Below are 23,474 nucleotides of genomic sequence, written 5' to 3'. Positions count from 1 at the left end.
GAAGATGAGTAAGCTTAAGGAAGAAATCAGATTGGATCAGTTTCTTCTACAAAGATATAGTACTTAAAGATGTTCAGAAGAGCTTTAGTGAACAGTTCCAGATTCGTAAGTAGCGTCGTATTTGTGTGAAGCAAACAGAACGGGAAAAAGTTGATTGAAAGGCACTTTTGAATTGGCCCTTATACTGTTGTGATTTCTCATAGAATGACTTGTACTAACCAGCAATCGTATAGCAAACTGTCTCCACAAGAATAGCCCCAGCGAGATTCATCTCCACCGAGATCAAGGACGCCTTGGACAAAGCTGTCGCAAGCTCGCCCGTGGTTTTGTTCATGAAAGGAACCCCAGAATTCCCCCAATGTGGATTCTCTAGAGCCACCATTCAGATGTTGGGCCAACAAGGCGTTGACCCTGACAAGTTCTCTGCCTACAACGTTTTGGAAGACCCGGAACTCAGAGAAGGTATAAAGGAATACAGCTCGTGGCCAACTATCCCGCAGTTATATGTCAATAAGGAGTTCGTTGGAGGATGTGACATTGTCATGAGCATGGCTAAGACTGGAGAGTTGGCTGAATTGTTAGAGGCCAACGATGCTTTAATACCTGAGGAAGACGAGGAGCCACAGTCTGCTAACATCAAACCATCAGACAGATCTTAGATTGGGAGAATGTTATATTGTATATAGTAAACAAAGATATTTAAGTGAGGATTGCCTTGTAGAGCTAGAGGATTACACTATGTATTAAGGGTATTGCATCTTTGCAAAATCTTGCTACCTTCAGAGAAACAGAATTAAACTACAAACTCATATTAAGTACAAGTACATATATTTGAATGGGCCTTCCTAATAAATACAAAGTATGCTAGAATTGAATAAATAATTACGAAACCTTACCGTTATTGTCACAATGACATGCGTGAAATAAAATGAATAGGATGCCTTCAACTGACAGGCATCACAGCTGGATTGCATGGGGAACCCGATGATGTGTTTGAGGTCAGTTTCTTGAGGCTTCGTGAGATGGTTGACGACCTTCTGCGGGACAATAAGTTTGACTCGTTCAAGTTGAGGGTAAACTTGAAGTCTCCGTTCATACCAGATATGATAGATGATGAACGTGTTTGGTAATCTTGGTCGTTCTCTGAAGACGAGTTTGCACTAGAAATTTCGTCTTCTTCATCTACAACGTTATGTACAACTTTGGTTGGGAATTTATCGTTCAGTATGTCCTTTTCCAATGGTGCCGAGAAATTGGACGATTTGCTTTTATTGCCAGCAAATTTAGCGGTGTTTAAGCTCTTAACTTCATCGTCAATCTCAGATTCTTCGTCATTGCTGCCTTCATCTTCGTCAGTGCCTTCCTCTTCATCATCACTGTAAGGCATGACTGTTGAAGAGAGGGCATTTTTATCGATCTTGAAGACATCTTTAAAGTTAAGCAGAATTGGATTTGGAGACTTGGGATATACTCTATGATGGGCGTCCTCGGCAGCGATTTGCTCCGAGTCATCGAATTCTTCTTCATCGTCACTGAATTGGACGTTCCTTTCGTCTGACTCTTCGGTGACTTCATCTTCGATGGAGCCAAGCATGGCATGGTTACCAAATACCTTCTTAATAGCATGTGCGCGTGGGGATAGTAATGGTTGGTTGGGTAATGCCATGGGTAAGAAGTCGTTCACCGACTCGGTGGATCCGGTGTCTTCAATGTGCATGACTTCGTACTTCTGCTCTACTACTTCAAAGTAGTGCTGAGAAACAATCTCCTCCTCTTGTTGTTGTTGTTGGTGTGGATATGGAGTGCCAGATCCTTGTCTCACCCATGGATGTTGCCAAATTTCCTCTATTGTTATTCTCTCTTCTGGGTTTGTGTTTAACATGCGAGTAATCAAATCCTTTGCCTCACCGCTAATCTCATCCCACCAAGGTTTGAGGAAAACAAAGTCTCCGTTGATAATCTTCATGGTTAGATCGTTGGAGTTGTCGTCGTAAAATGGTGGAAAACCACAGAGAATGGTATAAAGGAAACAACCTAGAGACCAGATATCGACTGCTTTGGAGTAATAGTTCTTCTTAGAGGTGTTGTTGAAGAAGAGCTTCTTCTTGGTACCGTCTTCAGAATTGCATGTGATGACTTCTGGGGCCGTATACCCAGCAGTACCACAAGGAGTCTTCAAGTTGGTCGATGAGTTCACTTTGGACACTAGCTGCTTGGCGAGACCGAAATCTGCCAACTTGATAAGACCGATGGTTCCTCCTCCGATGTTCGTCTGGAAGTCTCCTTCATCGACCTTGGAGTCGTCGTCAGATTTCCTCAAGGCCAGTTTGAACTCCTCGGTAGGACGAGCGACGTAAGGAATCTTAAGGAAAAGGAGATTTTCAGGTTTAATGTCACGATGGACAATGCCGTTTTTGTGCAAATGGTCGATAGCAGATACCAACTGCTTGAATACATGACGGGACAACCTCTCGGAGAAGTATGTGTACTCGATGATCTTGTTGAAGATCTCACCTCCGTTGCAATACTCCAAGATGAGGAAGCAGTGATCTGCTGTGTTAATGGAATGCAAAAGCTTGAGTATATTCGGATGATGCTGTGAGCCGGCTTTCTTCATGATCTGGATCTCGTTTTTGATGTTATGGAACTGCTTCGATGTCAAGTTGGCCTTATTAATGATCTTAATGGCCACCGTCAAGTCGTTCTGCTTGGTGTCGATGGCCTTGTACACTGTAGAAAACGCACCTTCTCCGAGAACCGAGATCAACTTGTAGTTATCGGGCAAGTCTGGGTATTGGTCGGACAATGGAGCGTTAATGGTGAATGCTGGGTGCCCTGGTGCACTTTGGCCGGAGCCAGACGTGCTTGAGCCAGTATTGGTGGGACTTATGGAGGCTGGGTTGATGGTAAACATGCCATTAGATGATTTCTTGGAGGCAGCGCCAGGGATGCGAAATGAATGTGACGAAGCGGACTTGTTGATGTCGATCTTTTCTATGTCGGCCAAAGGCTGGTTGTCCAAGTCGCTTGAGATGGGGACGGGCGAGCTTGTGGGTGTTATGAATAATTTCTTGAAGTTCTATAGTGGGAGTGGTTAGTAAATGACCAAGGGGATTGGTGAATTTTAGGTCGTTAGCCAAACCACCAGGTTGCAAGTGAATGAAAGTGGAAGTAGTGAAAGCAGTGAAAGTGGCCCAATGTGATATCCATAAACACTCATATATATGAGTGTATGAGTATATGGAATGGGTGAGAATACCCGAAAGTAAGAATAAATATAAAAAAGGTATAGAAAAAGGGTATAAAAAAAGATATAAAAAAAGATATAAAAAAAAGTATATATATCAACAGTAAACTTTCTGGAAAATTCGATTGCCATAAGCAAGCAAAAGTAGAGAACAAAAAGTCCGTAAACTCCAAAAACTCCACAGGCTCAAAAAGTCCACAGGCTCAAAACAGTATACACCAAACTATGGAAGTGTACCAGTTACACTATGTACAATATACCATACACGAAATAAATAACCAAAGCGGAGAATGATCGACGGTGTTTTTTTCCTAGTTTAGTGAGATCGATTTTTATCTAAATGGGAAATGGTAATCAGGGGAAGTGAAACAGGGTGAGTGAGGTGGAGGGAAGTGAGTGAGTGACGTAGTATAACGAGCGTAGTATAACGAGTGTAGTAGAACGAGTGTAGTGAGTGATGTGAGTGGAATAAATGGAAGTGAGTGGAATTAAGTGAAATGAACGAATGGAGTCGAGCGAGTGGAATAAATGGACAAAGCAATAATGTGTAAGAGTATGAGAATGAGAATGAGAATGAGAATGAGAATGAGAGTGAGAGCGAGAGCGAGAGTGAGAAACTAACACAGTGACTCAGTCAATGAGTATGAGTAAGATGTCACCCAATGTTCTATTAAGACTGATAAAAAAATATCATCACACTGAAAATAACATCCACTGCATGAACTCTATAGCAAGCATCGTCATCGTCACCACTAACAATAATTAAATAAGCAATGAAACAACAACTGCTGGCGAAAAGAACAACACAAGCAACGAAGGAAGTCTGCGAAGCGAGATCAGAAAGAACATGCACCGTTTGGGTAAACAAGTGCGGAATTGGATTAGGCGAGAGGTGCACAATGAGAAGGTGATGAGGGTGAGCAAGATAACGAGATAATTAGCGGTGGTACAGTAGACGGGCAGGGTGATGTGAGACCCCCTAAAAAGGAGGGATGGGGAATATCGACGAGTTTTCATTGGGTTGCTCGAATGGAATGGGCAGCATTAGAAATGGCCTTGACTATGAGTAGGTAAATGGATAAAAATGGGTAAATTTTCACTTGTTGTTGTTAGAGAAATATTCTTCTCGTAATTCGTAATTGAGTGGTAGCTTAATTTTATGGGGGACAGGGGTCCCCCTTTGAAGATAGTGATGGCCTCCTTTGTTAGTCTTGATGAGGTGGAAATTCCATAGCTTCCCTGCTCCCGATCACCTTCACGTTTGTTTACTCTCTCTATACCTGTCGCCTCCTCTCTATTTCTCTCCAACTCCCACTTCTTGGCTTTCTTTAGAAAATTTCATTCACTGGCGGGCTGGAATCAATAGATACATACCTGTATTAGTGTCATGGGAGTCACACCGAGATTTCTGGAGCGGTCCGATGTTGTAATGCTACTGGCAAGTGCAGACAATACCAAATTCACAATAATATTAATATCGCTGCTACAACAACTCTGATGTCAGACCTCTGTCCTCTTCACTTATAACCTATAAGTGGGCTAAGTCTATATATATATATTGATAAATATTTATGGAACAGCTAATAGTGTGTGTACAGGCTATATATTTGTATAGTAATTATACATAATCGGCGCTGTGCAGGAGAGTTGTATCCAAATATAATTTCCCCTCTCTTTTTTCGGAGACTATTGTATTGACATTCCGTTTTGGGGAGTAACGAAGTACTGGTAAGTATGATGTCATATAGCCGGAGTCGGGTGCAGGAGTTAGGGTGGTTTAAGGTTGTCCAGTGGTGGAGAGCATTGGCGATTATCTAACATTGCGGGAGGAGCTTAGGAACTCTTAAAGTGCCGGTTCAGGGCCCTGGACAATGATGATGTGGGAGTTCTGTGATGGTCAGTTGCGATGGTGATATCTTGTTTAGACCCTAAGTTGGAGATCAAACGACTATTTCCACTGCGTTTGCTCCATGTGACGTGCCGACTGCCCCAAATAACAATGAATCTCGAACGATGTCACCGAACAATGGATCCGCATCGTGACATGGGCATTCTCATCTGTTGCGATCAAGACGTGCACTCCATCACTATGCCTCGCTTCTCTACTGTACACTACGGCACTGCGAAGCACAGATCATCTCCTCAATTTCCAAACGCCCAAATAACACAAGACGAATGGCAGATTTCAGTTATCGTCAACCCGAAATCGAGCCACGACCACACTGAAACCAGAAATTTACAACAGGCCGCAGTAATATTATCTCGCAGCACATCGTGTTGTTGCTGATCTGTGATCCGATGACTCCCATGGGCGTCGCTGGCAAATCCAAATGCCCCTGCGATGGGCGATAGTGCTTCTCCACAGAATCGGAAAAATATGTGACCCGTAAATAATATTATGAAATGTGACCAGGGAGCTTATCTACATGGTGAAGTGAATTAGAAGTTGTGGTGAAATGGGGGGCTCCTAGTACAGTCGAGCGACTACTGATTTTGGTAACAGGATGGCTAGTAAAGAAATGCCACAGCATTGTACTCATTGAAACAAGTAAGCTGTTTGTTGATCCATGATTGCAAGCCCGTACCCTTGACAATTGTGTTGCCAAGGAACTCTAAAAAATGTTCTTATTGTTAAACCTTAATTATGATGAGAAAGACTTGATTTGAGATCTCGTGATGCGGCACGTGCAACAAGGTGATACCAACGAGAGCATAAATATTATCAAAGACTAGTAGTGGCTAAACCTTGGAATTCGGAAATTCCATACGCATTAGCTTCTAGAAAGTGGGGCTTGATCAAACTTTACAACAAATTCGAAAGCTCTGCCGTATTTCCCTAGGAGCGATACCTATTTCACAGAAAATAACTAGTGGGGTGTTGATTGGGACCCCTTGATAACCACATCTTAATGACCTTTAATTCTTTCAAGACTTGATCTCAATTTAAGTGGTCAAGGGGCATTTATCAAACAATCTCGCTATCTGCTCGTATTCTTCCCTTTCAACGGGAAGCTCATCTCTACTAAGCGGGGTGAAGGAACATCACATGTGGGATGATAGCATCTATGTTCTACCAACTGATGGTTGATGGTTCCTCCCCACTTTCCCTTCTACTCACGATCTTTATCTGCCAATGTTTAAGAAGTCCTACAATTTCCCTACTCTTCAAACGCCGTGAACTAGTTTATAGTCCTTCACAATGGTTCCATGATGTATACTCCTGTCTCAAGGCCAGCTTCCACAGAACTAACATATTACTATTTTGCAATTTGGACGGCACACGCTCTTTTTTTCAGGCATCGCATACAAATAAATTTAGTAGTGAAATATTGAAGCTGCTAAAGATTTAGATTAGTCTACGAAGAACGACACCGCCAAGATGAAGGATAACAAGAAGAGCCATGGCTTGGGTGGTTCATTCGGAGCCTCGTCAAATGTGGACTCGACGTTTCTTGCGACCGTTAGTTCCATTTTGGAGAAAAATGACGTTCCTCAGCTCATGTCTCTTCTCGAATCTGCGTCTCTCAGTAAGTTACTTTCCAACTGGTCATACTTTGCTTCCATAAACGACCACAGCCAGTTTATTGACTTGTCGGTAAAGTTGTCGAAAATAACCAACTTGTTCTTGCAAGACAGTTTTGCTCTTGTCAGACCTCAAATCATAGAATTTTACAAAGAAATTCTTCAAAAGCATGTCAAGGTTATATACCGTGCATTGAACAATAATAAACCCTCGTTAACAAACCCAAATTTGCGTATTCTTTCAAATATTGTTAAATTCGATGGTTCCATATCTCATGAATTCTTGAATTCTTTTGACTTTACGTTATCTATCCTCCCAAACTTGCTTGTGCCAACGAAAACGGAATTGGAGAATAAGACTACTAAGGAGCATTTATCCATAAGATTTAACTTTATTCGGTTCTGGTTGACGTTGGCGGCATCTGTTCCCCACTATCACCGCAGTGATTTAATGACAAACAACCACAAGATTGTGAATAATCTCTGGAAGTTCCTTTACATTGATTCGGCTTCGACCATAAAATTCATTGTGGAATTCCTCGATTTAAGAATTTTACAAGAAGTTAATTTCAAGAGAGCAATGAAATGCAAAATACTTAATGAAAACTTCATGTATAAGATTCAAAGTGTTTTCTCCACTTTTGAGCTGGAGTCTTGGTTTATTGAGTTTTTGGAGAAGTTGGCTACAGACTCTAAATCTGGACTTGTGTACCCTCATGACTCGTTATTCACTGGTAGCAATACTGGTGTCCCTGTGCATATTAACAATAAGACGTTCAAAATTAATAACAAGGTGATATATACTTTATTGACCACCCTCAAACCGGCTGAATCACACCCAGAATTGTCCTTTGTTGTAAAAATTCTAGAAGTCAACCAAGAATTGGTTGCTCCTTATATGAACTGGATGGTTCAACATGGTGGAGGCTATCACGATCCTTCGTTGACTTCTTGGTGGGTGGCTCATACTTTACTTTACAGCAATATCCTCCAATTACCCTTACCGCATGATATATTTTCGACTCATGATGCATCAAAAATCAACATTCGCTTAGTTCTGGAAAACATTGCATTAGCTCCTCTCAATAAGGCAGCACTTCAAAAATGTTTGGAATCGTCAACAAAGCCCATAATTGTACAATTTGCATTACAGTTGATTATGTACACCATACAACGGCTCGAGTCATTTCTTTCTGTCTTGGAGAGCAGTAATCAAGAGTTGATTGAATTAGTTTTCGCAAATTTACCAGATATTCATGTTATTGTTCAGGTCAATAATAAAGTTGAAAATGATTCCAAATTGATCAAGCTCACTCTGACTATGATCATCAACAAATATGAGTCATTGTATCCACGCCAAATAAATGCTGGCTCTGCAAAAATTGCCAGTATGGGCATTAGCTCTATTATCAACAAAGACCTCTCTACGTGTTCTGGATATGATCTTACCTTATTGGATTTGTATCTCTCTATTCAATCAAATCAGCAGCAGGAACAGGAGTTAAAATGGTGGAACAAGGGCAATGGCTCAAATTCACTATTCACATCCCTCATTAAATTGTCTAGCAGTAGCGTTGGTCAATCAAGTGGTAAAACGTTTAGCTTGTTAGAAAAATTGACCTCGGACAAATTGCTCTTCAGCACAGAACTCATAGTGTCACCGTTGTTGGCTCTAATTCAATCATTCAGTAGCGAAATTGTGGTGGATGATGCGGTTTGGAATTTGCTTGATGAAGTTGTCTCGCGAACTGTCCGCACACCCTACAAGTATCTTGATTTATCTCATGAGAAATACCAAGACACCAGCTTATTTGTGGTAGCATTATTTGAGCAATTCAAGTTTATGCTCAAGCAACCAAATCTCCTCCAAAATTCTCGGTGGTTTTTTGACTTGTTAAAGTTCCTAATTGTAGTAGGTGAGTCGAAAGAATGTTTGATGCTATTATTGCAAGACTACCTACTTCCAGACATCTCTTTTAATACATTAGTCGATGAAAATCGGTTAAAGGATATTTTGGAGTTCACTACCAATAATGAAGACAAATCAACATTCTTCTCTTATATTATTAACAATTCATCCGAAGATTTACAAGCAAGTATTAATACTTTTGAGAAAATGATCCCAACTTCAAGTCTCGATTTTGCAGCTATGATTAATAGGTTGCACTTGGCTGTTACTAATTCTACTGTGAAGAACGTCAGCAGTTTGATAATTGAATTGGTATCAAAAGTTGGAAATTACTTACTCTCCACCAATAATAGTCATCTCATTAGGTATCTTGAGTCCCCAAGATTCTGGAAACCATTGTTATTGCAAACGATAGATGAGAAATTATCCGACTCTAAACTCTTATTCGGGGGCTTATTCAGTGAAGTTTTACAACAAATCCCAAATTCAGAAGTTCATAACCAAGAATTGAACCAATTTATTTTCAATCTTTTTGTGGAAACACGTATTTTATCGGAAGAAAACCAGATCTACTTGTCTCGATTTTCTTGGATACTAAGTGATGCACAAGTTAAATCATTGCTTGCAGATTTTGGCCAAAATGGATTGTTAATTCTTACAATCGGTCAGGAATGCATTAAGCGCTCGATCCATATCAGTCTGAAGTACTTCACCACATTACGGAATCTTACATTGTCCAATAAAACAAGTATTTTACAAAGCCTAGTTCAATTAAATCTTGTCCACTTTGAGGACTCGGAGTTATACGAGGAGATAGATTCTATCGTTGCTTCTGAGATAGACCATTTCTTATTGAAGAGTTTTATCAACTCCAAGGATTCAAGAGCGCAATCAATTACAACCTACTTGATTAATAAGGCTGAGATAAAGGATGGCTCGCTTTTGTGTTTCATTGCTTACTCGGTTTCGTTGTCTTCACAGTCTGATGACAATATTGATGCATTTTTTAAGAAGGTTACCTCCATCGCTGCTCATTTGTTAGAAGGTGGTGACTTTGAAGAAAAGACGGAATGGAACCAACTATTGGCGATTTTTTCTAAAGGTGTAAAATTTCTTTCTTCTGATGAAAGATCCAAGTTATTGGTCACTATCTTCAGTTACATCGAGACAAACGGATACAAAAACAGTTTCATATCAGAATTTGCGTCCTTAATTCTCGCTTGTGTCAGTCACGCCGATGACATTATCGAAAGCATTGCTGAATGGATTCATAAGTCGATGTTGTACATTACCAAGAAATTTGCAGAATCTACAGAGTTATCCGTCAAATTTGATTCATTTTTACTGGAGCTCCAGAAAATAGTGCAAAAATTATCAGAAATATCACTCTCAATCTGGAAAATCGTACCAATTGCCATTATGAATACTCAGTTAGAGGTTTTGTTAAGACACCCCCGTTGGATCCTGGAAGAACGGTACTTAGCATACGCAAATGTCGTCATCTTGACGGCCCTGAAGAACATCATTGACTATGAAAAACTACTTCAAATATTCTTGAATAATGAGTCTTCTTGTTTGAATTCCTTGCCAAATTCTTCTAATTCCAAATCAAGGTATATGTCTGCTCTTGTCCTTTACAACTTATTTTACGTTGACACATCTAAGAATGCAACATTCTCGTTACTTGAAAGAATAGTCTTGTTATACTTAGGTTCCACCAGAGCTGAAGATTTGCTTCTCAAAGCAATCTTAGTAAAGATTGAATCACATATTTCAAAGTCTTGGATGGTTAAGGTTTCTAATTGGGAATTTTCGGAAGAGATGACTAATAATGACATTGAATTAGTTGGCGAGGACAGATTGATTATCAAAAGTAAATCCGACTTCATAGTATCTCTCAGTAAGAATTTTATCAAGAATTCAATTCAGAATCAGACTCCTGTCAAGATACTTCCTGATGTTTCCAAAGTTGGTGTCGCTAGGAAATGGGAACAATACCAAGACTTTTATATTAGTATCGAGGCCACTGTCGATCCTGTTTATCTGGCCACCATCTATGATGCTGAGTTTTTGATGATGCTTATCATAAATAACGAAGAATTGGTTAAATTTCAAAGAGCTGATGGGGACGAGGAGAGTGTGGGAGCAAAATTTGACATTAAGAAATTGATCGATTCTTATATTTTGCAGTTCATTGTTGTTCAATTGGGTAACCCAATTGTTAAGAATATCTCTCAAATCTTGCTATTAGGTATTTTGAAGTCTCTCGAAGAAACAGAAAATTTTAAAGATAAGAGCATTTACAAGGTCTACATTTCAAACATCTTGAATACTTTAAGAGTTTCGATGGAGCATAAGATACCTTCTTTGATCTGGTACATTTACTCATCTTTCATTCCAATTTTGTCGAATCCAGGCCATTTCTTGTATGAAAAGGCTTTCCGTTACGTGTTAGGAAATCCTACTCTCAAAAGGGGGGATATTCCACTTTATTCGGGTATTATTTTATCCAAAACTGATGATTCAGAGACCGAAAATGATGAATCTTATTACAAGCAAGTCTTATGGATGATTGAGAGATTGATTGAAGGCACCAATTCTAAGGATGATTTGGATTTGATCAAGTTTAGAGGAGTTGTCGAATGGATCATGAATTTGACCAATTCTCCATACTTGACGATGAAAATAAAAACGTCCATCTTTAAATATTTAAGCGTTTTACAGGGCCTTGACCAAGGCTCTGATATGCTTATTACAAGATTCGGCATCTTGACTAGTTTGGAGCAGATTTCACTGCAATTATCCAAAGCCGGTGAGAAGAATGTCAAATTACTTGATGAGCAATTGAAAATAAACATCGAGCAGCTTGTGTTGAGGTTTGGTATTACTGTTGGATCTAGCAAGAGAATTAGAGAATGGACGGCTGACGACTTATCATCCTACGCAAAGAGAATTCATACATGAGTCGTCCCATTACTTTTAAAAACCGGGAAAATTCGAAGACTGATGAAGCTGTCGATTTCCTGGATAAAATATTGCACTCAATTGTATATACAGTGTTTCCACTTATTATTCAAACTAGAGGCCAGAATTGCTTCATATTAAACTCTAATAAAGTTCACAACATCCTTCAAGCAAATTAGTATTGAAAACTTCATGTTGTAGGTTTGAATTATTTCTTGTGATTAGTATGAACCAATTCGAGTTGCAAGTATGAATTAAAATTGAAACCACTGTATAGTTGTACATTCTTCAGATAATTATACCAATTAGCATGAATAGACATAGATTATACTCCATACCAAAGAGTCTCCCCATACTTAATATGAGCCGCACCGATGGAATTAGCCGAAGTTTCAGATGGAATGTAATTGCACCCGTACCGCAGTATATAGACATAAATTATGGGATCAGATAATACCGACCGTAGGCAATATGATAACTGATAACTGTTGTAATAGTGTTTCCTAGGACATCGTTAGGATATAAGGATTCTCAATAACAGCATGAGTGTACGTTTTATAGTTTTATAGAGTAGACGAACAAGAAAAATGAGACGAAGAGAAAGATATTCTCGATACTCTTTGCAACATACTAACAGATAACCATAGATTGGTAAATTGGCTCATTATTCATTTGACTTGGTTTTAATTTCCATCATCCTTGCCGGTATTCACCGTAACACAGGATTGGTCTTCGACACATCCCACTTTTCTTCAGTCGATGTGCGTAAATGGTTTGGGAAATATCTCGCCTTCGGTGAGAGATGCTACGACTCCACAGTATCTTTGTTAAAATTGACTGGTTATTTCACCCAAAGAAACTTGGTCTACGACTATGTTCTGAGGGAAGCCGGTAAGATCTTGAAAGACCAAACCGGAAGAGATATCGACGAGATTCAAAAGAAGCAATAAATAGCCTAGAGAGTGGTACTTGGTGGGTTGCCTTGGCGAGGTGGTTCGTGTCGGCTTTCCTCCGGTTTTATCAAGATCACGGATTTTGCTAATTGAATATTAGGGTTCATTTCTCCACACCTGGTCGCTGTTTAGCAGCTTTAACTGGGTGTTTTCTGTGTATTTTTGCGTGTTTCTTGTTTAATTTATAGTGTTCTTATTCTGAATATATTCATTACTATTTTTGATAGTGTAGACGATAAATTTTTAAAAAAGTGAGAAATTGAACAATACAAAACGACTCTGTAGATGACGAGAACAAGTGAAAGGTTACAAGAAGTCCAAAAGTGAGAAACTGGTATGTCAATTGCGATTCTCAGTTCAAATTCCACTTCACTCAAATAGCGATTGTTTGAACTGACCGATCGAAAAAGAAGTTGTAGACATACTATGTTCATGTGTCAAGATGCATAAAGTCAATGGTCACTTACATTGGGTTTTGAAAAACGGACACATACAATAGAAAACAACATACACTAGGTGATACTAACAATTGACCTCAGAGAAAATTGCGAATAGTCAACCCGGACAAAAGATAGGTACTATCAATATTGTTCATAGAAACAATGAGTCAGTCATCGTTACAAACTCAATTGGTCGAATCGTTTAAGAATGCAATCAATATCGAACAGAAATCCGATGTATTGCTCACCAATTCATATTTGACCACCTATTCGGCAAGAAAACTTGCACAGTTAGGACTTGCGGTTATTAATTTGATAGTAAGCAACGTCAGAACAGGACTTGGAGGAAAGACATTGATAGAGTTGGTTGTCGACCCAGCACTCAAGAAAGATGCTGACGACGAAATACAAGTCGGGACATTGAGAGTAGGTGACATCGTGAAATTGGACAAAATGAGCAATGCCAATTCATCTGATGCTATACACACAAGAAAGGCAGCAGCCAATTCTTCAACAAAGAAGAAAGAGAAAGAAAAGGATCACCCTGAATCGTTGGATGAATCATTGGATGCAGTGGTTATTAAGATAAATGCCCGGTTAATTACTATCTCCATTGAAGAAGATGTCAAAGAAGATAAAGTGCTCAACTTGTATAATAATACTTCCAATGATTCGGTACGTATGTGGATCGTAAAGGTGTCAAACTCGATCACATATAAGAGAATGATCTCGGCAATGAACAAATTAGGCGAATTAAAAGATGGAGACAAGAATTACATCATTCAATTACTTCTAGGAGAAGTCAAATACATTCCACCCACTAAGTCAGCGTCCCGGTTGAAAGACAAAGATTTCTTTAATCCTCAATTAAATGAATCGCAAAAGGAAGCAGTCAACTTCGCTATCAACGAATCGCCCATCACGATTATTCATGGTCCACCAGGAACTGGTAAAACTTATACATTGATAGAGTTAATAAAGCAATTGACTTTCCATAAGGGAGAACGAGTCTTGGTATGTGGACCTTCCAACATCTCAGTAGACACGATATTGGAAAGATTATCACCTGTATTTCGAGGACAAGTGGTCGATGAAAAGGCGTCTTCGAAGAGACTGTCTAAGAAAAATGGATCTCTTACACATAGCAAATCGCCAGAGAAGCTCATTAGAATTGGCCATCCTGCCCGGTTGTTAGCTAGTAATTTGCAACATTCCTTGGATATTCTTTCCAAAACCAACTATCCCGGATCAAGTGATTTGAACAATGACAAAGAAATATTGAGAGATATTGAGAAGGATATTGGCGAAACTTTGGGTAAAATAAAAAAATGCAAAAGGTATGCAGAGAGACGGCTTCTTTGGGCTGATTTGAAGGAGTTTAAGAAGGACTTAAGAATCAGGGAAAAGAAGATAGTCCAAGATCTTTTGGTGAATGCCAACGTTGTCTTAAGCACTTTACATGGAGCTGGGGCCTACGATTTGACATCGCTATACAAACAAGAGTCGCTCCATTTTAGCGATGAGGAGCCACTTTTTGATACCGTAATTATAGATGAAGTTTCACAGTCGATGGAACCTCAATGTTGGATTCCATTAGTAAATCATTTAGGATTCAAAAGATTAGTCATCGCAGGAGATAACATGCAACTACCACCTACAGTGAAGTCTAAAGACGAAATAGAAAGGTTGATCCACGACTTATCACTAGCAGAATCTAAAGTTGCCGATCTTGAGGTGACATTGTTCGATAGATTGGTGAAGGACCATGAGGGTGAAAAATATAAGAAATTGCTTGATACACAGTACAGAATGAACGAAAGCATAATGAGATTTCCATCATACGAATTATATGATACCAAACTAATGGCGCATGCGTCAGTTAAGGAGATTACATTATTAGATCTTAAGGGGGTTGCAGACAACGATGAAACACGGCCCACTTGTATTTGGTATGATACACAAGGTGGTGATTTTCCGGAAAAATCAAGTGATGATGATCCAAAGTCCCTCGGAGATTCTACCGGATCTAAGTACAACGAGATGGAGGCATTGGTGGTGATCCAACATTTAGAAAAGCTACTTGATAGTGGAGTTCTTCCGGAGCATGTGGGAATCATCTCACCTTACAACGCTCAAGTAAGTCTACTTAAACGAAGTTTGCAGAAGGAGCTAGATCAAGGATTACGAGAATATAATAAAGTGGAAATATCAACCGTAGATGGATTCCAAGGACGAGAGAAGGAAGTGATTATTATTTCACTTGTCAGATCAAATGATAGTCGTGAAATCGGATTCTTGAAGGATAAACGAAGATTAAATGTCGCCATGACCCGCCCAAAAAGACAGCTTTGTGTGGTCGGAGATTTGGATTTGATGAGCACCTGCGGTGTACATTTCCTCTCTCATTGGTCTCAGTTCGTTGAAAATGGTTCTGGCCAGGAAGTCAACGAATACGACATAGTGTATCCGGATCTTGGAGACTACTAATGACGTAGAAAATATCATAAAATGAAAATTTTTTTAAAGTTATGCAGTAATGTTCTCTGGCACTCACAAAATTAGTGTAAGGAGACCTCCGTAAGTTATAACATTTCCTAACGGGGGTTTAATTGTAGTTATTAAACGATTCATCTCGTTTGTTTCGCTCGAGATGTTATGTCGACACCACATACAATGAGATTGTGCTTGCAGCCAAACCAATCCCATTGTTAGTTGACACCGAGAGAGGAATGGTCCATTCCTTATCGGGAACGACCGCGACAGGCCTCCGTTATTTTTCTATTGCCTAAACCGATGTGTTCTAGAGCCCCCTCAGATCGCACTGGATAAAGGAACATTCTATATCTCCCATACAGGAATCGAAATAAAGTTCGCTTGTCGTGAAATTTTGATCGTTCGTTTCATGTTAATTGTCAAGGTTGTGATATTCGATGGTTAGGGAAAGTCCGACAGTCGAGTTGAGCAAAGCGGAAAATGTAAATAGTACGTAATTGTAGTAGTAAACAGATGTAAACAAAGAGAACAAGGGAAGTAAAGTAAGATGGCTCCTTGAGGAAGCGTTTAACTGGTTTAAAGTCGCCCTTGGGCGTTCTCAAGGCTTTCGTAGTGGAGAGACCTCCTTTTACGACCATTAACTAGCTAAAGTTGAAGCATGATAGCCACGGCCTGTGTGGTTCATTATGGCACGGAAAACAAACGACGCTCACCAACTGCGACCGAAGTTTACGAAAGTGTGGGTAGATTGGGTTACATGGTACGACTTGAAAATATCCACCCGTTGGATTGGCCATATTATTAGACGGTATAAGGAAAAACAGGTATCCGGATCATTGCTACAAAATAAGAGAGAGTTTCATTGACCGAAGACCGAAGACCCCGATGCTGAGTGGCCGTAGTAGAGCATGGCCGCCATCGCATCTGCTGAACCTCTTGATACCAACACCAGTAAGCAGGCAGCCTTGAACACCATGTACGGTATCGGATAATAAGCTTTAGTTAAAGGACAACAAACCTTGCATTCTTGAATGCTCTATTTCCCCTACTAAAAAGTCTCTTTCTGCGCGTAATAACCTCGTTGTCACCGAATTCGGATGGAAACTGTACAAAAACCACAAATAACTCCTGTGAATTTCACTAAATACGCGTAGTCAGGACACGCAAGGTTTGAGGGCCTAAGCATTTCCGAGGTTTCATTGTCACGTGAATTGCATGGAGATATCGTGTAGCGTCCAATAGCATGAGATAGCAGCCAATAACCATGACTATTTCCCATGTGTTATTCTCTTAGGGTGTGTTTGCCCAGAATCAGTGACTAGCCAAGGTGACACGTATTTTGGTGTCTACCTAGTCCGCAAGTCCGTGTTGCCTCCGTAGGTTCCAGTGATCTCCACAACTCAATTCCACGTCGTATCCCAGAGTCATTGCTCTTAACAGAATGGTTGTACGATCTCCTAACAATTTGCTGTCGGAGAACATCTGCCACCGCTAATCTCTGTTCCGACCCCTCACTCAACCTATTAGACCCTCGAATGTTACATCAAACACGCAATTTCCGCACTTCCCAAAAAAAATATTGTTTATTTTCAACATTATTATTATTTTTCTCGCCCTATTGACAATTCCACCTCAAAATGCTGCATGCAGCCTTTAAATCTTGGAACATTTCTTGCAGCAGTATGAAGGCCTTCATCTCGTCGCCCTATTAGGAATGGAAGAAAGTTGACGGTATTGTTCCATGTTTATAGTGGCAGAATCAGTATATATAGTTTGTAATTCCCAAATAACAAGATGAGACACATTAATAAATTGTGCATCAACATCCACTCTTTCGTTGTTCCATTAGTGACTACTCCTGTGCGACCGTTCGTCTAGCTATCTTTGCAACCACCATCCAGTCAACGTCATTCCTTAAAAAGACTGTTGTTCCTTCCTTTCAAGTGTCAGCTGTAGTAGAATTCATCCTTTGTATTCGTTAACTGTTTCCTGTCGCTCATTATTGCAAATTATTCAATCCCTCCATTATCATGAAGTTTTTAACCTTAACCACCGCCTTGTCCATCTTGGCTGCTGCTTCTGCTGCCGTTGACACCGTCATTGTCACTCAAGTCCATGTTGTTACCGTTGTTGGTGGTCAAGCTCAACCTCATCCTCCACCTCCTCCTCCACCAGCTAATGTCAAGATTGTCACCGTCACGGCTGGTGCCCCAGTTGACACTCCTGTTGCTGCTCCAGCTCCTGTCACCACAGTCACTCCTCCTGTTGCTGCTCCAAAGCCAACCACTCTTGTCACTAAGGCCGCTCCAGCTCCAGCTCCAGCTCAAACTACTGCAGCCCAAGCTGGTGTCAACTTCGGTGATGCTGACTCTTCTTTTGCTCAACCACTTTTGAACATCCACAACCAAAAGAGAGCTCAACATGGTGCTGGCTCTTTATCCTGGAGTAATGAACTTTTCGAGTATGCCCAGGCTTACGCTAACAAGTACGACTGTTCTGGTAACTTAGTCCACTCTGGTGGTCCATTCGGTGAGAACTTGGCCGTTGGTTACGAAGATGGTGTCAGTGCTTTCGGCGCTTGGTACGAGGAAGGTGACAACTACGACTACTCCAACGCTAACGTCTTAGACCACTTCACCCAAATTATCTGGAAGGGTACTACCGAAGTCGGTTGTGCTTACAAGGACTGTTCCGCTCAGAACTGGGGTAAGTACATCATCTGTTCTTACAACCCTCCAGGAAACTACGTTGGTGAGGGTAAGGCTAACTTGTCTTCATAATTAATCAAATGATTTCCCCGACTCCAGTATGTTATTGGATTCATCATTCGTTACACGGTTCATTAGGTTACAAGAAAATTCTTCAAAATTGTTTGTTTAGATATTGAAGTTACATTCATTCATTTAGTTCATTGTCTTTCATTTCATACTCGTTTGGTAAATCATTCCCTGTTTCTAGCTCCCTTCTATATCTAACAAACAAAAAACGTTCATTCAATTATATTATAACTTGCTGTAGACTACGATCTCTAATATGCTCTAGAAGAACAGCATAGCATTTCTTATTTGGGAACTTGTAGTTGTGGCCCTATGTGAGTTGCCAGAAAAAAAGGTACCATATTTTTTTTTTTTAATTTCTTCCGATTGCATTCTTATTCGTATACGATGACCTGCTTGCCTTTCGAAGAAGCTCCAATACTCTCCAAGAACGTGCGGAGTAAGTTGTCACCCTCTTTGAATGGGACCTTGGTGAAGGATGGGTCGATGACCTTGCCTTCTTTGTAGAGCTTGAGCAATTCGTGAATTGTGTCAACCTTGAACTGAGGAGATCTCAATGTGTTTTTGGTAAGCCAAAAGCCAGCGGTTGTCAAGTTTTTACTAAATTGAAGGCGAGCATCATAAGTGATAGTACTTCCTGAAATTATACCATATGTTACCAAGATTCCATTTTCAGATAAGGATTTGAATAGATGAGGTACAGTTGGTCCACTTACACCATTCAAAGCCAATCTGACACGACCCTTCTCACCGATGATGTCAGGTAAAACCTTCGAAGAGAAGTCATCAGCTGTCAATTGAGACTCGAAAATGACTTTTGTTGCTCCAAGGTCGTATAACTCTTTGATGACTTCGTCTGATTTACCATCTCTAATAACAGAAATCGTCTTGACATTCTTCAATTTAGCAAATTGAGAAACATACTTGCTCACCTGAGAGTTTCCCGAGTTCTGAATCACCCAATCGTTACCATCTTCACTCCAATCTTTGATGAATTGGTTAAGAATTTGGTAAGCTGTTGAAGGGTTAATAGAAATTGTAGCGGCTTGCTCAAGAGTAAGGGCATCGTCATCATTCGAAACAACGATTAGTGGTGTTGTATCATTCTCCTCCACAGTTACAAGAGCGTAATTTCTCCAAGTACCAAAACTAGGGAGCTTAGGAATGACCCAGTCTCCAACATTGTAATTCTTCACATCTGAACCAAGATGGATAACCTTGTAAAGCCCCTCATTGCCACCAATATGGACCGGTTTACCATCCAAATAGTGAGGTTTGGGGTCATTGTAGCCACCTACAATTTGGCCTAGATCTGCTGGATTGATAGGGGTCGCAAGGGTCTTAAGAAGGATCTGGTTTGGTTTCAATTGAGATGGATCCACAGTAAATTCAGTTAATTGAAGGACGTTTTGGAAGTCTTTTCCGTGCTCAGTGTAGGTTACGGCGCTTGCTTTGACAGACATATTTGGCTTTGTTTAGGTGCTCTCGAAAGATGAAAGCTATTAGAATGGTTATTGATATAATTGATAAAATCCCTTCATTAATTGCTAAATTGATGCATTTTATAGTTTTGAGTTCCGGAACTATTGCTGATATTATTCTGACCCCCGGAGCTACCAGTTGAAAATATGTCAACCTTAATTCTCCACAGTTTCCGATTCCGCGTTATTTGACATATTACATCAAGCACCACACCCGGCCACTGATGTTTGTAATCACTTGTATATGTACGTATGTGCGTATTGTAGGACATTCTAGAGTTATGATATTGGCGTTGCTCGTGAAATGACGCATGTTTTTCTTGATTTGTCAGGTGGTAAGGCTTACGATGTTGTCCTAGTAGGCTTTGTATCTGTTGATGACATATATGAGTGGTTGGTAGCGCTGGATTATATAGAGACTACGATAATAAAATGATAATAAAATTGACGGCATGGAAGAAGAGATAATAACGAATCATATAATAATATAATAATATAATAATATTAGAGGTCTCTTTGAATTCCCTTTTGACATCGTAGAGGTACTTTCCTGGTAAGCTGGAATGCACACTTCACCTCAGCTTATTAATGTGCAATTTGGTTCCAAGTATCCTGACTTAGCTAAAGCCCCTTCATGACATGCTGCAAAAATGCAGACATATTTGTCAGCCGTGAGCTATATTTCTTCGTAAAGTCGTATATTCTAATAAATATATGCTAATTGTCATACTAAAGTGAACAAGTTTATCTCAGTTGTTATGAAGCTTCCGCATTGTGACAGCGCCCAAAGAATAATCCCAGTTTCATCAATTTTGTCTGATCTCCACATATTCCGAAGTATTCGATATTGGGAAAATATGGCACACTACCAATGGACTCCCAAAGTTTGGCTTCATCAATCTTGTTGTTGTTGAACACTAAATAGTGAATGTTCGTTGGAATGTTTTTAAAGTTAATGTAGATCAAGTCATTGTATTCGTACGAAAGTGATTCCAATTGACAAGGATACGAAATACTATCTATCAGACCGATGCAGTTTCTTTCTAATGTGAGAGTCTTCAAGTTTGGAAAGTACTTCTCAAAGTTGATTAGTGGCTCAATGGATTTATACTTGATAGTGTTAACAACTTGCGAATTTGACGGAGCTGTCCAACAAGTATGGTCTAAATGCAAAGTGGTTAATGTTCTTGGAAGTTGACTCATTAATTCGTTGGAAAGTACACCAAGTCCAACATCATTGAGTTTTAGCAGTGTCAAATTAGGTGGCATACCTATACTTCTCAAGCCTCTTTCGAAGTGATTGCTGCTGATATCAAGCAGGCGTAAAGTTTGAGGAATTTGTATAAAGCTAGAGTCCAAATTGAATGTGGTCAATAAATTATTACTTAGGTTTAACTTTACTAGTTCATCACCAAAGTTAACTAATTCGATTTCTCCTATTTCATTCTTAGACAAATCAAGTTCTTTCAAATGCTTGGGTAGTTGTACGTCACTGAAGGTAATTAATCCAGTAGATCTCATAGAAAGTTTTGTTAAGCAGCTGGTCAAGATGTTATTTAAGTCGCTGTAGTCTATCTCGTTGTTATCTAGCATTAGCTCGCTCAAACTTTGAGGTAATTGGCCAAGATCATCCAAATCATCTATTTGATTTTCTGACACATCCAAAATTGTCAAATTGGGTGTTGAAAGAAAAAATCCGTCTGGGAAAGTCTTTATTGAATTTCCATTTAAATGGAGTTCCTTGAGGGATTCTGGTAAAGAAATATCTTCTAAAGAAGTCAACGCATTCTTTGATAGCCCAATTATCTCTAGAGAATTCAGTATCTGAGCTTGGTGTATTTCAGGAATTGAATTATAAGTTATTTTAAGACTTTTTAATGCAGGGGGTAATCTCAAATTGTAGTCCAATGAATCTATACCATTGATAGAGGCATCAAGCGCGTATAAATGAGTTGCTTCACAATAATTAGGGCCTTTTAAACTTGTCAAATTGTTCGCTCCGAGGTTAAGTCTCTCCAATGATGCAGGGATAACAAAGTTTTGAAGCGAAGTAATTTCATTGGCCGTTAAATCCAATACCTTTAACGAAGGAAACAAGTTTCTTAGGTAATGCTTTAGATGGTAATTGGAAATACTACATCTTAAAAGGTACAATTCTTCAAGATTGTCAAGGGGAGCTGGGTGCAAAGGTCGGATATTCTGGATAGAGTTCCTTGAAGTGAAGCTACTTTGGATCATTATCTTAGTGGTCTTCTTCTCTAAAGCTTCGATTTTCTGCATAATCTTGTTACTCCGTAATACCAACTCTGGGGTTATAATCACATTGTAGGATAATTGAATGCAAATGCAAGGAATGGATTGTCTATAGTAGTTATCAAAAGACAATATTTCGATTAACTTCGTGAAGTATTCGACTTCTTCGTATAATTTTGGCGACGGAAGATCCGAATCGTTGTCGATTTCGTTCTTAAAGCTGAATAAGAAGCCTATTTCTGGGGGAATAACGTTTCTCTGGTTGTCGAGATTGAAGTAGATCAAAGTTCGTAACACGTCGTAGCCTCTTTTGAATCCCACGATAACGAAGGACGAGTTCAAGTCCTTTGCTGAGTAGAACACACGAGAAGAATCGTAGCCCCGTTTCCTCGTGGGAAACAGTCGTACTATCAACTTCCGAGAGAAGAGCGCGGTGTAGGCAATGTCTTGGATGTATGATAAGTCAGTCCAGCCATAGGGTTCGATGAACTTGCCGTAGATGGTGTCTGAATTGATGTAGGAGAAGATACGACTTAGCAATTCTGGGGGGAGCATGCGAATGCCCATGTTTAGGTCTTCAGGGAACATTGAACCGATCTTCAGACCATCGGGCTGTCCACTGTATACATTGGGCTGGTTATCAACCTCCATATCCGAATTCATTTCGAGCCATATTCAATAAAGTATATGAGTGGTCTGTATCAACTCCAAAAATTATTACAACCTTAGTAATCAATAAATCAGTAAATCAATTAATTTATAAATCAATTAAAATTATATTGTAGAAGTGTGCCTCAAAATACGTAACTTCTCATTCCTCCGTGTAATAGTTACGAAGTAGAGTATAGAGAATTAGTAAGAGAAGTACAGTACTACTAGAAGAACTACGAAAAGAACTGCGAGAAGTACTATGGAAGTATTACGAGAAGCATTACGAGAAGTATTACTAGAAGTACTATGAGAATGCGAATTACTATGCAACTTGGCCTAACAATGGGAGGTTGCAGCTTCAGGGACTCACTCGTATTTTATGGTTAGTCATAATGAAGAAGAAGAAGAAGAAGACTATACACTATCAAGGGTACTACTATGACGATAGAGACTAATGGAGAAAGAAGAATAGGAAAACACTATTGTTTCCATGCTATTGTTGTCATACTACTACGGCCATACTACTATGACCATTACTTTGAACACACTGCTACAAGCACATTCGTATGACCACACCATGCTACTGTTCCAGAACAACTACTCTTTGCTAGGATACTATTAGCAATATCATATTGCAAAATAAATTCGCAACTCACTAGGTATTAACTGTAAGTGTCAATCAGTGAATATTAGTGTATATCTGTGTATACTATTACCTGCGTGCTATCAGTCCAACTACCATAAGACTGTCGGACTGGAGCTACAATACTACAAAGAACATAAT

At 39.7% G+C, this 23,474-nt stretch overlaps 8 protein-coding genes across 8 annotated transcripts; 5 read left to right on the top strand and 3 right to left on the bottom strand. All coding sequences in view use genetic code 12, as the record gives it.

Moving 5' to 3' along the window:
* Positions 1-45: 45 nt before the first annotated feature.
* RJT20DRAFT_126779 (monothiol glutaredoxin) lies at positions 46-823 on the top strand. The gene is made up of 2 exons (XM_064916829.1): positions 46-105; positions 234-823. The coding sequence occupies exons 1-2, from the start codon at positions 70-72 to the stop codon at positions 657-659; spliced, it is 462 nt and encodes a 153-aa protein (XP_064774803.1). The 5' UTR covers positions 46-69; the 3' UTR covers positions 660-823.
* Positions 780-2,914, bottom strand: RJT20DRAFT_144798 (uncharacterized protein; the record flags this gene model as incomplete). The annotated part of the gene is made up of 4 exons (XM_064918758.1): positions 780-798; positions 1,035-1,160; positions 1,260-2,787; positions 2,845-2,914. 4 exons carry the CDS (start codon positions 2,912-2,914, stop codon positions 780-782), a joined length of 1,743 nt encoding a protein of 580 aa, XP_064774802.1.
* Positions 2,915-6,600: 3,686 nt separating this feature from the next.
* Positions 6,601-11,728, top strand: RJT20DRAFT_126774 (uncharacterized protein). The gene has a single exon (XM_064916828.1). It carries the CDS (start codon positions 6,627-6,629, stop codon positions 11,640-11,642), a length of 5,016 nt encoding a protein of 1,671 aa, XP_064774801.1. The 5' UTR covers positions 6,601-6,626; the 3' UTR covers positions 11,643-11,728.
* A 403-nt stretch (positions 11,729-12,131) lies between these two features.
* On the top strand, positions 12,132-12,853 carry RJT20DRAFT_126773 (uncharacterized protein). The gene is made up of 2 exons (XM_064916827.1): positions 12,132-12,190; positions 12,290-12,853. Exons 1-2 carry the CDS (start codon positions 12,185-12,187, stop codon positions 12,590-12,592), a joined length of 309 nt encoding a protein of 102 aa, XP_064774800.1. The 5' UTR covers positions 12,132-12,184; the 3' UTR covers positions 12,593-12,853.
* A 344-nt stretch (positions 12,854-13,197) lies between these two features.
* Positions 13,198-15,522, top strand: RJT20DRAFT_93894 (ATP-dependent 5'-3' DNA helicase; the record flags this gene model as incomplete). The annotated part of the gene is made up of 3 exons (XM_064921505.1): positions 13,198-13,473; positions 13,531-14,118; positions 14,197-15,522. 3 exons carry the CDS (start codon positions 13,198-13,200, stop codon positions 15,520-15,522), a joined length of 2,190 nt encoding a protein of 729 aa, XP_064774799.1.
* A 1,718-nt stretch (positions 15,523-17,240) lies between these two features.
* RJT20DRAFT_34002 (CAP domain-containing protein) lies at positions 17,241-18,494 on the top strand. The gene has a single exon (XM_064919741.1). The coding sequence runs from the start codon at positions 17,559-17,561 to the stop codon at positions 18,306-18,308; it is 750 nt and encodes a 249-aa protein (XP_064774798.1). The 5' UTR covers positions 17,241-17,558; the 3' UTR covers positions 18,309-18,494.
* Positions 18,495-18,679: 185 nt separating this feature from the next.
* On the bottom strand, positions 18,680-19,768 carry RJT20DRAFT_95108 (MDR family NADPH-dependent oxidoreductase; the record flags this gene model as incomplete). Its single annotated transcript, XM_064921562.1, has 1 exon — positions 18,680-19,768. The coding sequence occupies one exon, from the start codon at positions 19,766-19,768 to the stop codon at positions 18,680-18,682; it is 1,089 nt and encodes a 362-aa protein (XP_064774797.1).
* A 528-nt stretch (positions 19,769-20,296) lies between these two features.
* Positions 20,297-22,910, bottom strand: RJT20DRAFT_126768 (leucine-rich repeat domain-containing protein). The gene has a single exon (XM_064916826.1). It carries the CDS (start codon positions 22,700-22,702, stop codon positions 20,543-20,545), a length of 2,160 nt encoding a protein of 719 aa, XP_064774796.1. The 5' UTR covers positions 22,703-22,910; the 3' UTR covers positions 20,297-20,542.
* Positions 22,911-23,474: the final 564 nt, after the last annotated feature.

Source organism: Scheffersomyces xylosifermentans (genome assembly GCF_036884685.1).
Source record: "Scheffersomyces xylosifermentans strain CBS 12540 chromosome Unknown RJT20scaffold_3, whole genome shotgun sequence".
Classification (NCBI taxonomy): domain Eukaryota; kingdom Fungi; phylum Ascomycota; class Pichiomycetes; order Serinales; family Debaryomycetaceae; genus Scheffersomyces; species Scheffersomyces xylosifermentans.
The sequence above is the reverse complement of the archived record's forward strand: the minus strand, read 5'-3'. Positions and strand labels throughout refer to the sequence as shown.